We start from the raw sequence: 14,547 nt of genomic DNA on the forward strand, positions 1-14,547 counted from the left end.
GACTCGATCCATCAGAATCGATCTGCGGCTTAATCCTCAAATCGATTCTCTCCATTCTTTCAATGCATTAACAAACGATTCTTAGATTCTATCGTCGATTCCAGCACACCTTTAGCTGAACAGTGTCTGAATCTGATCTCCCGTTGATGCCCCCACACCTGAAGATGACTGCTTTGTGTTGAGACTGGCACGTCGAGGTTTTTTATTCATTATTTTTAATTTATTAATTTTGAAACCCCCCGTTGACTTTACCGAAAGACTCAAAGAAAATGAATTCCTGCAGTCACGACAGCTTTTAAGTCAAGATTCAAACAAACCTCTATCATGGTTATATTTGGTTGTCAGATGGCTTCTCACATTTAGTTGGCACGCGTCAAACGAGAAATTGACAAGAATGCAGCAGGGACGTGGCCAGACTCCACCGAGAGACTTGCAAGACATCCATTCTGGTCAGCACCCACGGTGGCTAGGAGATGTTGACGACCTCGCCCGGTCTACAAGGAGGTCGTGGGTTCGATCCACGACCCTGACACTGCCTGCTGTTGCTACTGCTGCTGTATATTTGGAGTTTGCGTGTTCCTCTCTCTGAGCGATATCACGGTACGCGAGCACTGGCCACCACCGAAAATCGCCACGTATGCCCGTACACGCCGCACAGTACTGTACACAGTTGCACGGGTGCGCGATCGCAACGCAGTCACACTGGTATGTGAGCGCTACGCGCTATTGTAAACAATCGTGCGGGTACGTAAACACCACACACTTCGTCCCGAGGTGAACAGCCGCGCATACACGTAGACACCCAGCACACTCTGCCCTCCACTTCACGCTCCCAAAAGACCACACAACACAGTTTAATCCCCCCACTAGCGAATTTGATTTACCTGAGCAACTCGTTTAACTACGCGTGTGTGTGTACGTCAGTGGCTGCCAGCCTAACCTCCCGGGGATTCTAGGCTGAACCTACTGTCTATCGCTCCGCTCTCTACTCCCGATTAACTGACTCCGGACTCACTTCTCTTACACACGCTTACTTCCCTTAAGCTGCGCTGAACGTTGTAGAAGGAGGAGATGGTAGGTCGGCCTCGTCGAGAGTGGAGCCTGGCTGCGTTGGAGTTCGTCACACGGACGTCCCGAACGGCTGACTCTGTTGCTCCGTAGACCGCGAAGATTTTGAAGAACTCACCTTGCTACCTGAATCCCCCTTCCTTTATCCCACCTACAACAAAGAATTCCGCCGTTTCGCTCCCTTGGCCTCCCGTCCAATCAGGGGCTCGGATTTTCCCGCCCTTTCGATACCCGGATCCCAGCTCGGGTGACGTCGCCGCAGTGATCTCTCCGACGTCCGCTCTCTGTTCTCCCGCTACCAATCCACTGACCCGTGCTTGTGCGTGTGTGGCTCCACTCGCGGTGGCTCGATGGCCCTTGCCGTGACCATGCAACTTTAATATTAGGTCGCGGCGCCGCAGTGCATGTCAGCTACAGGGGGAAGATCGCCCAATTTCCCGGCCGCAGGAAACCATGAAGTTCGATCCCATTAGGGACTTCTGGAAAAAAACCTATCGGCCAGGTGACAGCTCCTCTCGGCTCTACGTGGGGCGTGTGTGCGTTCGTGTGGGGGGGGGGGGAAAGGGGGGGGGTGGCGAGGGTGCGCCGCGTCGGCATCCCCCGGTGGCGGCTTCACGGCGGCGGGCACGGCCTCGGCAGAGCGGCTCTGCTGCGGCGGCCTCGTGACTGTGCAGTGGGCAAAACGCGGACGTCTGAGAAGGCACCGGCCCCAGGAGAGTGGCGGGAAATCCGAGGCATCGGTGACGGTGTCGCGCCGGTGGGTACGGCTCCGCTGTGGCGGCACCACAGCTATACCAAATAAATGAAACTATGAAATGAAAACTATGCACTATAGACTCAGCACCAGATCTTATTTATTCACGATGTACTTACAAAAAAAATCCGCAGACTACCTACTGGATCTCCTCTCTTGTTTCAAAGAACAAATTTGACCTCAGGTCTTCGCTAAGCTACCAGCTTCACATTCCCTATTGCCATACAAAAACCGGAGGAAGGGCCTTTGCTATTGATGTCCCCAGGGTCTGGAATGCTATTGCCAATAAACTGCAACTTGAATCACTACCTATGAGATCTTCACTCAAAACTGCTCTAGAGGAGTTGTACACCCCTAGCTGCCACTGCTATTCAGTGGCCTAAAATATGGCTCTAGATTTTGGTGTTATAATTTATTTACGTAGTTTATTGTTAAAAATTCGGTCACAGTCCCTATGATCACTGTTACATTGCATTTATGGCTTTTATTTTGGTGATTTCGAAAACGTTTTTTTTGGTTTTGGCCATTTTTTTGTTTATTGTAGTACGGAGTTAGACTGATGGCCTTAATCTTAGTTGTCTTGTGGTTGTTGTTGTTTGACTTGCTTCCCACTGGGATTTTTGCACACAGCGTTGGTGTATGGTGCTATTTCAGGAATATTTTGATTGTTTTTTTTCCTGGATTTTCTGTTTGCAGTCACATAATCACTTTAAGATGTTTTCTTGTTCATGTTTTTTGTTTGTTGAGGTTTCACCCGATTCAAGAGCCGAATGGCTCACAGGGCTATACCAAATAAATAAACTATGAACTACACCATAGACTCAACACTGCACCATAGACTCAGCACTACACCATAGACTCAACACTGCACCATAGACTCAACACTACCCTAGACTCAACACTGCACCATAGACTCAACACTGTACCATAGACTCAACACTGCCCATAGACTCAACACTGCCACCCATAGACTCAACACTGCCACCCATAGACTCAACACTGCACCTGCAAATCATCTGAAAATCACGGACTGGACGTTGGAGGGCATTATTTACCTCACAAGTGGAGAGACCTCGCACTCCGGGCCGATCGTCGTCAACTTATCAACTTATCAACACAACTCCATGGCCACCGCCTTCACCCCCGGCCCCCCTAAAATGGCGGCGGGCGAGGGGCAGGAGCCGAAAAGTTTTGGCGGGAAAAAAAACTTCGCGTCACGTGGGAGGCGAGACACCCAACCAGTGTGAGTCCAAGGCAGAGGCGACTTTGAGGAAATATTTTAAAGTACCGAATTGCAAAAAAAAACTCAACAATAAAACTCCCGTTGGCATTCGCGGAGATGTAAATAAAAAAAAAATTGCTTTGTTGTTGAAGTACATTAAATAAACGCGGAAATATCAGAAGTAAATTTCAATAAAAAATTTTACTCAAACGTGATTCCGTAGTTTCGAATCCTTCCCGACTCCAGAATCTATCAACGGCTTGCTCACCAAATCGATTCTCTCCAGTCTGGGTATCCAATAACAAGCGATTTATCGATTCGAGCATCGATTTTCAACGCCCCCTTTGATTTACAGCGGTTGAATCGTGTTGAGCTATGATTAAGAATCGAATCGGCTACAACGTGGTCTGCGTGGCTGAGCCAATAGAAGCGTACGCTGCTGGAAGGCGCCGTCCAATCGGAGGAGGCGATGGTGGCTCCAGGTGCACCTAGCATGGCACCAGCTCCGCTGCTTGGACCAATTGGTGAGCTTCAAGATGCTCCCCCTTACTCGGTCTCGTCGCGACTGCGGCTCTAGGTGCACTGAGCCTGGCACCAGCTCCACTGCTACATCACTACAGTAGCTGCACTGCGCCTGGCACCAGCTCCTCTGATACATCGCTACAGTAGCTGCACTGCGCCTGGCACCAGCTCCACTGCTACATCGCTACAGTAGCTGCACTGCGCCTGGTACCAGCTCCACTGATTCTTCACTACAGTAGCTGCACTGCGCCTGGCACCAGCTCCACTGCTACATCGCTACAGTAGCTGCACTGCGCCTGGCACCAGCACCACTGCTACATCACTACAGTAGCTGCACTGCGCCTGGCACCAGCTCCACTGATACTTCACTACAGTAGCTGCACTGCGCCTGGTACCAGCTCCACTGATTCTTCACTACAGTAGCTGCACTGCGCCTGGCACCAGCTCCACTGCTACATCGCTACAGTAGCTGCACTGCGCCTGGCACCAGCTCCACTGATACTTCACTACAGTAGCTGCACTGCGCCTGGCACCAGCTCCACTGCTACATCACTACAGTAGCTGCACTGCGCCTGGTACCAGCTCCACTGATTCTTCACTACAGTAGCTGCACTGCGCCTGGCACCAGCTCCTCTGATACATCACTACAGCCAATCAGTGGGGTTGTCACGTCAACAGAACGTGCCAATTCGTGACTAGTACAGCACACCGATGATGGTGTGGCTTTGATCTCCAACACACCGGTGTGCTGTACTAGTACACTACACTATACACTACACCAAGGCCGTAATCTTCCTCTATATACAGTATATAAAAGGGAAATTTTTGATTGTGCCTGTTCAAAATGTTTAGCGTACTTCCCGACATGCACCAGACTTTAAATTTGCCATGTGGGTACTTTCCAGACTGTACACCATGCAATAATTATAAAAATACACTTTTTTTGGGGGGGGGGGTGGGCGCAATAATGCATTTATTTTGCACGGTAAGTGAGCTGTCATGTGACAGATGTGACCCTATGCGGAAGCGTAACAGAGTATGCCTGCTGATGTCCCCCCACACCCTCCGCGGGTAAAGTGAAATACAAATGTGTTGCAGGTCTAAGTAGTAGTGTAGCGGTAAGCGCTACGAACCCGGCGACCCGAGTTCGATTCCCGCTCACGGCCAACCCCGTTGACGATTATTTGAACCGGTCCTGGGCCTCTTCTAGGTCGACTCAGCCTCAAACGAGTAACTGTTGTGGTGTGAACATCGCCACTGGGGAGACAAAGACGGCCGGGCGTGCTGAATCCAAGTCCCAGGCGAAGCTGGGTAGTACAGCTAGTTATAATATATTGGGGGGCACACATCCCCCCCCGATATTCAAATGTGCTCAAAATGTCCCCCCCAATATATTGCTATAAAAAATGTTTTAAAAGTAATAATTGCTATGCAATTTGCTAAATCTTGGCCACAACATCTGGACTTGTCTTCATATAAATCAATGCATAGATTTCTGTTTATATGATTGTGGTTATGGTTGTACTTTATTAATCCCTAATCTCAAACATTACATACAATGAAGCAAGAAATGGTAAAAAAGTAAAAACAGAGCAATGGAATACACTATTAGACATTATTGTAAATAAAAAGTCTATCCCATGTGTTGGTGAATTTTTAATATTTTAGGCAGGAAATGGCAGGAAATAATTTTTCAAATTGAGATATTTTTCTGGGGGGCGGGGGGGAGGGACCCCCAGACCCCTTGGAAGATCTGGTCCCCCCCAATGTTGACTCCATGGCTACGGCCTTGCACTACACTATACACTACACGATACCTTACCTCTAAAAGTCATTTTTTGTCTGTGTGTCTGCGTGTCTGTCTGCGTGTCTGTCTGCGTGGGTACCTTGTGACGTTTTTGACTTACAAACTGTGGGGTTTACGCATCGAAAAAGTACACAGATACCACGCCGTATGCCCTGGGACGAAAAATCGCTCTTCGTATTTCACGTCTGTCAAGTTTAAAGTAGTTAAGTGAACAATTTATTCCGTTTTATAAGCACGGAGTGGTGCCAGAGCACGCATCTGCGCATGTGCGAGAAAGTCGGCTCCGCGGTGGTGATTGCCCCTAGCAACGCACACACGCCATCGGGTTGGCGGAATTCTCGTTCGTGTTAAAAATGCAACAAAAATACCCAACGCTGAGGTCAATTCTTCAGTGTGATGTCTTCTCCCCAATTGTGCACTTACTACTATAGGGTCGGTAGATGCTACGATTATAGTGCTTGGATAATATTATTGTTGAGCGGGCGGGGGGATGGTGGGGGAGGGGGGTAGCAGCCCACCCCCAGCCTGCAAAGGTGCCACATCAGCCGGCTGGGCAATCTAGGAGAAACCGGGGACACTGCACCAGGACTGGGCCTCACCACTACACTCTGTGAAATTAGTACTATTATAGAGTCGATATATACTATTGTAGTGGGTATAAAACATGCGGAGACTTCTCTCTTCTGGAGGCAGCACGTAACAATAACACAAAGGGGTACGGCCCCTTCCGATAATTATGGAGAGATTCCTCCGGCTAGCCTACCTAACATTGGCTATGCTCTAGCACTGCCTCACCTACAAACAAAATGAGGGTACCCCCATGGGTTCTCCCTTATCACCAGTGATAGGCAATGTTTTCATGGAGAAATTTGAATCAGATGCCATCCAGACTTCCACTCTCAGACCTTCCCTGTGGAAGAGATATGTGGATGACACTTTCGTCATTTGGCCACATGGCCTCCCAGCTTTGAACCTTTTCCTACACCACATCAACTCCAGACATCCCGCCATCAAATTCACCATGGAAGTGGAGAAAGATGGCAAGCTACCATTCTTGGATGTTCTGTTTGAGAGGAGACCTGATGGCTCACTAGGGCATTCTGTCTACAGGAAACCCACCCACACAGATTCCTACTTGAAACCTGAATCCCACCACCACCCAGCTCAAAATAATTATCTCATCAAAACGTTATACCACAGGGCACATTGCATTTCGGACCAACACCACCTGACCAGTGAATTAAAACATGTACACCTGGCCCTCAAGAGAAACGGATACTCTGACTGTACCATCCGCCAAGCTCTTTCTCCCTCCATACAGAAACATCCACTTGATACTCCGGTCAAAACCATCACACTACCATATATAGCAGGCATTACTAAAAAGATCTAAATTCTAAACAAACACAAGATCCTGGTCCGGTTCAATACAGTACACAAAATCCGTGACCTGATCCCATCCGTGAAGGATGTCGTTCCTGACTTACAGTACCCCGGGGTTTACAAACTGAGCTGCACCTGTGGTGACTACTATATCGGGGAGACGAAACGACATGTCTCTGACCGAATTCGCGAGCACAAATCAGATTCGAAACACGGCAGAACAAATTCTTCTGCCGTAGCTGATCACTGTTACAACGCTGTGGATGATCACGATATAGTTTTCTCCGATACCAAGGTTCTCTGCAAACCCACGGGTTTTTATCAGATTTGTCCACGAGGCAATTCAGATTTACAAACACAGACACAATTTCAACCGAGAGAATGGTTTCAAATTAAGCAATCATTGGAAAGATGTTCTAAATCAAACCAAACATTAAACTAACTTTCAATGGTACAGTATATTTATTCAAGTAGTGGTATTCCAAACTTTCACAGCAGCTAATTTCCCTTCACACCAACATTATGTAAACTCCCCCCCACCGTGCCGGTCCAGTACATCATTTTATGCTAATTCCTTTGTCAAGGCGTTTTTTGTTTCCTCCCACACAGCTTAAAAGACGCGACCTGGGCTTGCTGTCTTCACTCCAACGCTGTCCTCTGGACAGTCCAATCCCTTCACCTGATGAAGGCCACTTGTGTTGTGGCCGAAACGTCGTGATTTTTTGTTATTTTATTTTTTACCTACGTGACTTTACCGAATAGAGCCAAAGAGTATGCTCTAGCCTCTTCACTGGTTAAGCTTTTGGTTCAGCCCTTTGGGCTCTTCGCTTCGGGTCTTCAAGGTTACAGCTCCAGGGTGGCTCTTGAGTTATTAAGATGTTATTAACCAAGTAAAATTTACCTGTTCAAAGTTGTTCCATCTTATTTGCCGGGTATTAGTCTATTTTACCTAGCAGTGTGGCTATTTTGCTTTGGATGTCATCATCTATCTTGGCAGAAATCATGTTGCCCTCATTACTCTCAGCGTCTCTGCTGTACTTGCAGCGTTCGCACTCCTCGCACCATTCACCCCCCCTAGCCTCCCCCTCTCTGACTTATTTAACTGCCCTAACCCTGGTCTCTCTCACACTTCAGTGAAAAATTCCTTGCTGTGGTTGTCACACCTGATGATGATTGCTTGTGTTGCAATCGTAACGTCGTGATTTATTTATTTCATTAATTTTTTTACACCTACGTGACTTTACAGAAAGAACCAAAGAGTATGGCTCTTGAGTCTTCAGGTGAACGACGACTGCCGTACCCGTTCAGCGGACTGTCTTTTATACCGGATTCTGCCTCACCCGCCCCTGGCCACTCCTCCCTTCTGGAACCGTCTTCCTGGGGGTCTGGGGGTTTGTACTTGTGGTCCCGAGCTGCCTTAGGATTACCTTAGCTCAACGGCCAGACTCATCACCCTTAGACTCCCTTCTGCTCCCTGTTGACTCGAGGCCGTTATTACACGCTACAAGTAGTGGCAATCACGTACAGCGCTCAACGATGCCGCTACATTATAGCAGCCCAGCCCCAGCCTGCCAAGGCGCCAACTACACTATTATAGAGTCGGTATATACGACTATAGAGAGATACTACTGTAGAGTAGGTAGATACTACTGCAGAATATTTAGTTACTTCTACTGTAGAGTGGGCAGTGGGGGGGGGGGGTATAGCAGCCCAGCCGCAGCCTGCTAAGGCACCACCTCGGCCAGCTGGGCAATCTAGGCAAGGCCGGGGGCTCTCCACGGGACTAGGCCTCACAACGACACTTTGTATACTTACTAGATACTATTATAGAGTCGGTAGATACGATTATAGAGTCAGTAGATACTACTGTAGAGTCGGTAGATACTACTGTAAAGTCGGGAGATACTACTGCAGAGTCGGTAGATGGTACTGTAGAGTCAGTAGATACTGCTATCGAGTGTGCAGATACTATACTCTTTGGGTCTTTTGGTAAAGTCACGTAGATAGAAAAATAATAAAAACCATGACGTTTCGATCGCAAACGTCTTCAGGTGAAAAAAATACAGCAGGAGAAATATAGCGGGAGAGCTGCTGCATCAAGAGGTTATATAGGTTTGAGATGGGTGCAACCCAAGGGTAAGTGGGTAGGGCTAGAGATGGAATTTGCATGTAAATGTAAGATCGGAGAGCCTGATATACCTCACGACTACGGTGCTAAAGAGGCGCCGATTGTATTGCAGAAGATTAGCATGTCAATCTGTTAATGTAACCCCACGAATAGGGTGCTGAAGAGGCGGCTATTGTATTGCTAGAAATTATAGATTAGCATGTCAATGTGAGATGGCTCCCGCAGTAGCGGCTGTGTTAATGAGAAGATTGGCAAGTCAGTGTCAGAGAACCGGGCACAAAAGCCACCTCGTGCCCTGTTCTCTAACATGCCAATCTTCTCATTAGATATTGCTATAGAGTCAGCAGTTACTGCTATAGTTAGTTGATACTACTTTAGAGTCAATAGATATGACTATAGATTCAGTAGATACTACTATAGTCATTAGAAACTACTGTAGAGTTAGTATATACTATAGAGTTGGTTGATACTACTATAGTCAGCAGATACTATTGAGTCAGTAGAAACTACTGTCCTCAGTAGGTACCACTACGGTCAGTAAAGACTGCTATAGTCAGTAGATACTACTATACAGTCAGTAGATACTACTATGGTCAGTGGATACTACTATAGAGTCAGTAGATACTCATTGTTTTTTTCGGTAAAGTCACGTATGTAGAAATACAATAAAATCATATTAAAACAAAAAAAATCACGACGTTTCGATCACAATGCAAGCGATCTTCATCAGGTGTCAAGAACAAATCACGGAGGTAAATACAACAAAAAGATGAGAGATGAGAATTCAACAAACCTGAAAAAACATTATGTGAAGCACATCCAGTCAGGCCAACAACACAGACACTTCCTGGCAGACCACGAATTTCAGAAGAGTGTTAAATTTCATGTTCAACCTTTGGATTGCACATACCAGCATAGATAGAATGAAAAATACGAGGTACACGGTCAGTAGAAATACATATACAAGTCCAGCAAGAGGTAAGGAGGGAGGAAAGACGGACAGGGAGGCAGAGAGAGAGGGGGGGGGGGGCGGAGGGATGAACAGAAGCTTAAATAGGAAATACGGTTGGAGGGGGGGAGGGGCCAGAGTGAGAGCGGCAGCTCAAACACGCACATCTTACACATACAAAACGGCAGCTCAAAAAAGGACCACCTCTTGTAAATACAAAACGGCAGCTCAAAAAATGACCACCTCTTGTAAATACAAAACGGCAGTTCAAAAAAGGGCACATCTTACACGTAATTACAACGGTAACTTCCCCGTAGAAGTGTGATAATAAAGTATTAAAGCTTTCGTGACTGCATAAAATTACTCATTGGTTTTTTCGGTAAAGTCACGTATGTAGAAACACAATAAAATTATATTAAAACAAACAATCATGACGTTTCGATCACAATACTAGCGATCTTCATCAGGTGTCAAGAACAAATCATGGAGGTAAATACAACAAAAAGATGAGAGACGAGAATTCAACAAACCTGAAAAAAACATTATGTGATGCACATCCAGTCAGGCCAACAACACAGTTAAAAACTTCCTGGCGGACCACGAATTTCAGAAGAGTGTTAAATTTCGTGTTCAACCTTTGGATTGCACATACCAGCATAGATAGAATGAAAAATACGAGGTACACAGTAGAAATACATATACAAGTCCAGCAAGAGGTAAGGAGGGAGGAAAGACGAACAGGGAGGAAGAGAGAGGGGGGGGGGGGCCCGGAGGGATGAACAGAAGCTTAAATAGGAAATACGGTTGGAGGGGGGGAGGGGCCAGAGTGAGAGCGGCAGCTCAAACATGCACATCTTACACATACAAAACGGCAGCTCAAAAAAGGACCACCTCTTGTAAATACAAAACGGCAGCTCAAAAAATGACCACTTCTTGTGAATACAAAACGGCAGCTCAAAAAAGGGCACATCTTACACATAATTACAACGGTAACTTCCCCGTAAAAGTGTGATAATAAAGTATTAAAGCTTTCGTGACTGCATAAAATTACTCATTGGTTTTTTCGGTAAAGTCACGTATGAGTAATTTTATGCAGTTACGAAAGCTTTAATACTTCAGTAGATACTACTATAGAGTAGATACTACTGTAGCATTAGTAGTTACTACTATAGTCAGTGGATACTCCTACCATCAGTAGTTACTACTATTGAGTCAGTAGATATCACTGTTGAATTAGTAGATCCTCCTACAGTCAGTAAATACCTCTACAATCAATATATACTATAGATTCAGTAGATACTACTATAATCATTAGATACTACTTACAGTCACTATTTACTACCATAGAGTTGGTTGATACTACTATTGAGACAGTAGATACTGCTGTAGAGGTAGTAGATACTACTACTATGGTCAGTAAATACTTCTACAGTCAGTAGATACTATTATACGGTCAGTTGATACTACTGCAGTCAATAGATACTACTATAGTCTGGATACTACTATAGAGTCATTTGATACTCCTGCAGTCAGTAGATACTACTATAATCGGTAGATACTGCCGTAGATTCGGTAGATACTACTATAGAGTCAGTAGATAATACTACAGTCAGATGCCACTACAGTCAGTATATACTGCTGCAGAGTCAGTAGATACTGCTTTAGAGTCAGTAGATACTGCTATAGAGTTAGTAGTTACTACTATAGCGTCAGTTACTACTGGAGAGTCAGATACTGCTGTAATGGTTCGACAGAGGCGTGCACACTCTTGTGGAGGCAACACTTATTTATTTAACACAACTGCAACACAACTGCAACACACCCTACACATGAGGTGGTGACCACCGCCTACTCTCGCTAACACTCGGGTTCTACTTGGCGTGGCCAAGCCAGGAGGGCTTCTGCTTGGCCACGATGACTGGAGGCTTCTTCCTTCAGATTCTTCATGAGACGTCTTCATCCCAGGCATGAACAGCTCAGCTCTCTGTGCTGAGCCGACTTATAAGCCCCCCTGGCGTGGCTGGCCACACCCTAGCCACGCCCTCCTCGAACCCACAAGAAGGCTCCACTCCCTGACCACGTAACCCCCAGGGTCCCCCAGGGCCCCTGGCCCCCACCTGGATCTGGTCACGTGTCCAGCCGGGGTCACTCAGAGTGCCACTACTACACACCGCACCAGGTACTCATTTGAGGCCGAATCGACCTAGGGGAGGCCCAGGACTGGTTCAGATCATCGTCACTGGTGTTGGCTATGAGCGGGAATCGTACCGGGGTCGCCGGGTGCATAGCGCAGCGTGCTAACCGCAACACTACCACTCCCCCATGCACGACATTACACTATATGCCACACTATACACTGCTATGCACTACACTATACACTACACTATAAACTATACACTACACCATACACTCCACACTAGTGCTGTACTTCGTAATGAATTAGCACGTTCTGTTCACGTGGCACTAAACCTTAGTAAATGGCTGTGTCGGGTGGTGGCGGGTTTATCGACAGCTCAACATTTATATATTTACGCCATCTAACCCAAACAAACAAACCTCTATTATGGATCTGTTTGGTTGTCTACGTTCATTGTCGTTGTTTTTCTTTGCTTTCCCCCTGCCAGATGGCTTCTGACATTCAATTGGCGTTCGTCAAGCAAGAAATAGATGAGAATGCAGGGCTTGGGACGTGGCTAGATTTCATGGAGAGACTGCAAGACATTGATGCTGGTGAGCACGGTGGCACCACGGTGGATAGCAGACGTTGACTACCTCGCCTGGTATACAGGAGGTCGTGGGTTCGATCCCGACCCTGACACTGCCTGCTGTATATTTGGAGTTTGCTTGTATCTCTCTCATCAGCATCACGGTGGCTAGGAGATGTTGACTACATCGCCTGGTATACAGGAGGTCGTGGGTTCGATCCCGACACACACACCTCTCTGTGCCTGTGTGTCTCTCTCTCTGTCTCTGTGTCATCTCTCTCTGCTTATGTGTCTGTCTATGTGTCTCTGGTTCTGTGTTTTATCTTTCTCTTAAATTTGGCAATCTTTGGAAGAACGTGATCAACCAGGTAGGGTGTTGACTGTTATGTTGGCCGACTGTGTGTGTTGTATTGCATTATATTTCTAAGTTTACTAGGTTTGTTTTCTCTTTCATTTGTACCTGATGATTATTGCTTGTGTTGCAATCGAAACGTCGCATGCTATTATTTAATTAATTAATTCCTCTTTATACGTGACTTTACCAAAAGAACCAAAGAGTACATTTTGATTTAAAGCTTTGCGTGACTGCAGGGATTCATCTTCTTGGTTCTTTTGGTGACTTTACCGAAAGAACCAAAGAGTAATTCCTGCAGTCACAAAAGCGCCAAATCAAGTTTGTTCAATAACAATTACTGCGATAAATAAATAATCCATTAAAAATAACTGTGTTCTTTAATTACCTTTGATGATGATGATGATGACGATTTGAAGACGATGGAGGTGGTGGTGGTGATGGCTGGGCCATGTAGGCCACCTGTCCAGCCACCACAGCTTGTTCGGGGGCTAAATGGGCACGGCATAAGCTAGAGAAGAGATGGAGTGATGTGGTACAGGAGGACGTGGAGCTGAGTGGACTTGCCATTGGGGGAATTGGCACGCATCTAGTAACTTGCAAATTTGCTAAACTAAACGAATCCAGCGTTGGTGCGTAGCGTAGGTTTACTGTAATCAAACCTTTAGTTTAACACCTTGCCGGCTTTCGCAACCGACATCCATAATTTATATATTTTTGTTAATTGGATTGCGTAAATATAAATGTGTCGTTAAACCTGCCACCACCCGACATAGCAAATCAGGAAGCACCAGTGTATAGTGTACTAATGGGAAGTACCCGGCATTGCCTGGGGGGAAAATATATTTCGAAACTTGTCTTCTCTTAAAAACATAACATACACAAATACTAAGCTGTTGTGGAAGCCCGGTGTTCCATTTGTCTGTCCATTTGTCCGTCAACAAAATTATTAGAGGCTTGCAGAAGTCCTGAATCAAAAAGTAACAAAGTGGGGGTAAATAGTTGATCTAAAAGGTTTCCGAAAATTGTCGACCCCCCCTAAAATAATGTTTTTACCCACCATAGGCAAATATACCTACACACCCTATATACAATAAAGTGAGTAGTATCTATTGATTCTATAGTAGCATCTATTGACTCTATAGTTGTATCTCGAAACTCTTTAGTAGTATCTATTGACTGTGCAGTAGTATCTACTGAGTATAGTAGCATCTACTGACTGTATTGTAGTATCTATTGACTGTAGTAGTATCTACTGACTGTAGTAGTATCAACTGCCCGTAATAGTATTTACTGACTCTAGAGTCGTATATAGCAACTCTATAGGAGTAGAAACTTGATTTGGAGCTTTCATGACTGCAGGAATTACTCTTTGGTTCTTTCGGTAAATTCACATAGAAAGAAAAATAAATTAAATAATAGCATAGTATCTACTGATTATGGTAACTACTAACTATAGTATTATCTGCTGACTCTACAGTAGTATCTGCTGACTCTATAGCAGTATATGCAAACTCTATAGACGTATCTACTGACTCTGCAGCAGTATATTTTGACTGTAGTGGTATCTACTGACTGTAGTATGTCTACTGACTCTATAGTAGTATCTAATAACTGTACAGTAGTATATACTGACTATAGTAGTATCTACTAACTC

General features: G+C 45.7%; 1 protein-coding gene across 1 annotated transcript in view; it reads left to right on the forward strand.

Moving 5' to 3' along the window:
- The first annotated feature begins 3,489 nt into the window (after nucleotides 1–3,489).
- LOC142913310 (uncharacterized) overlaps nucleotides 3,490–14,547 on the forward strand; it is a 32,783-nt gene continuing 21,725 nt past the window's right edge. The window contains exons 1-2 of the mRNA XM_076060844.1: nucleotides 3,490–3,568; nucleotides 12,458–12,563. Coding sequence (XP_075916959.1) covers nucleotides 12,458–12,563 — 106 coding nt within the window. The 5' untranslated portion in view covers nucleotides 3,490–3,568. The remainder of the gene's footprint in view (nucleotides 3,569–12,457; nucleotides 12,564–14,547) is intronic.

Source organism: Petromyzon marinus, unplaced genomic scaffold (assembly GCF_048934315.1).
Source record: "Petromyzon marinus isolate PM22_M1 ecotype Great Lakes invasive population unplaced genomic scaffold, UKy_Petmar_22M1.pri1.0 PM_G_Scaffold_24, whole genome shotgun sequence".
Lineage (NCBI taxonomy): Eukaryota > Metazoa > Chordata > Hyperoartia > Petromyzontiformes > Petromyzontidae > Petromyzon > Petromyzon marinus.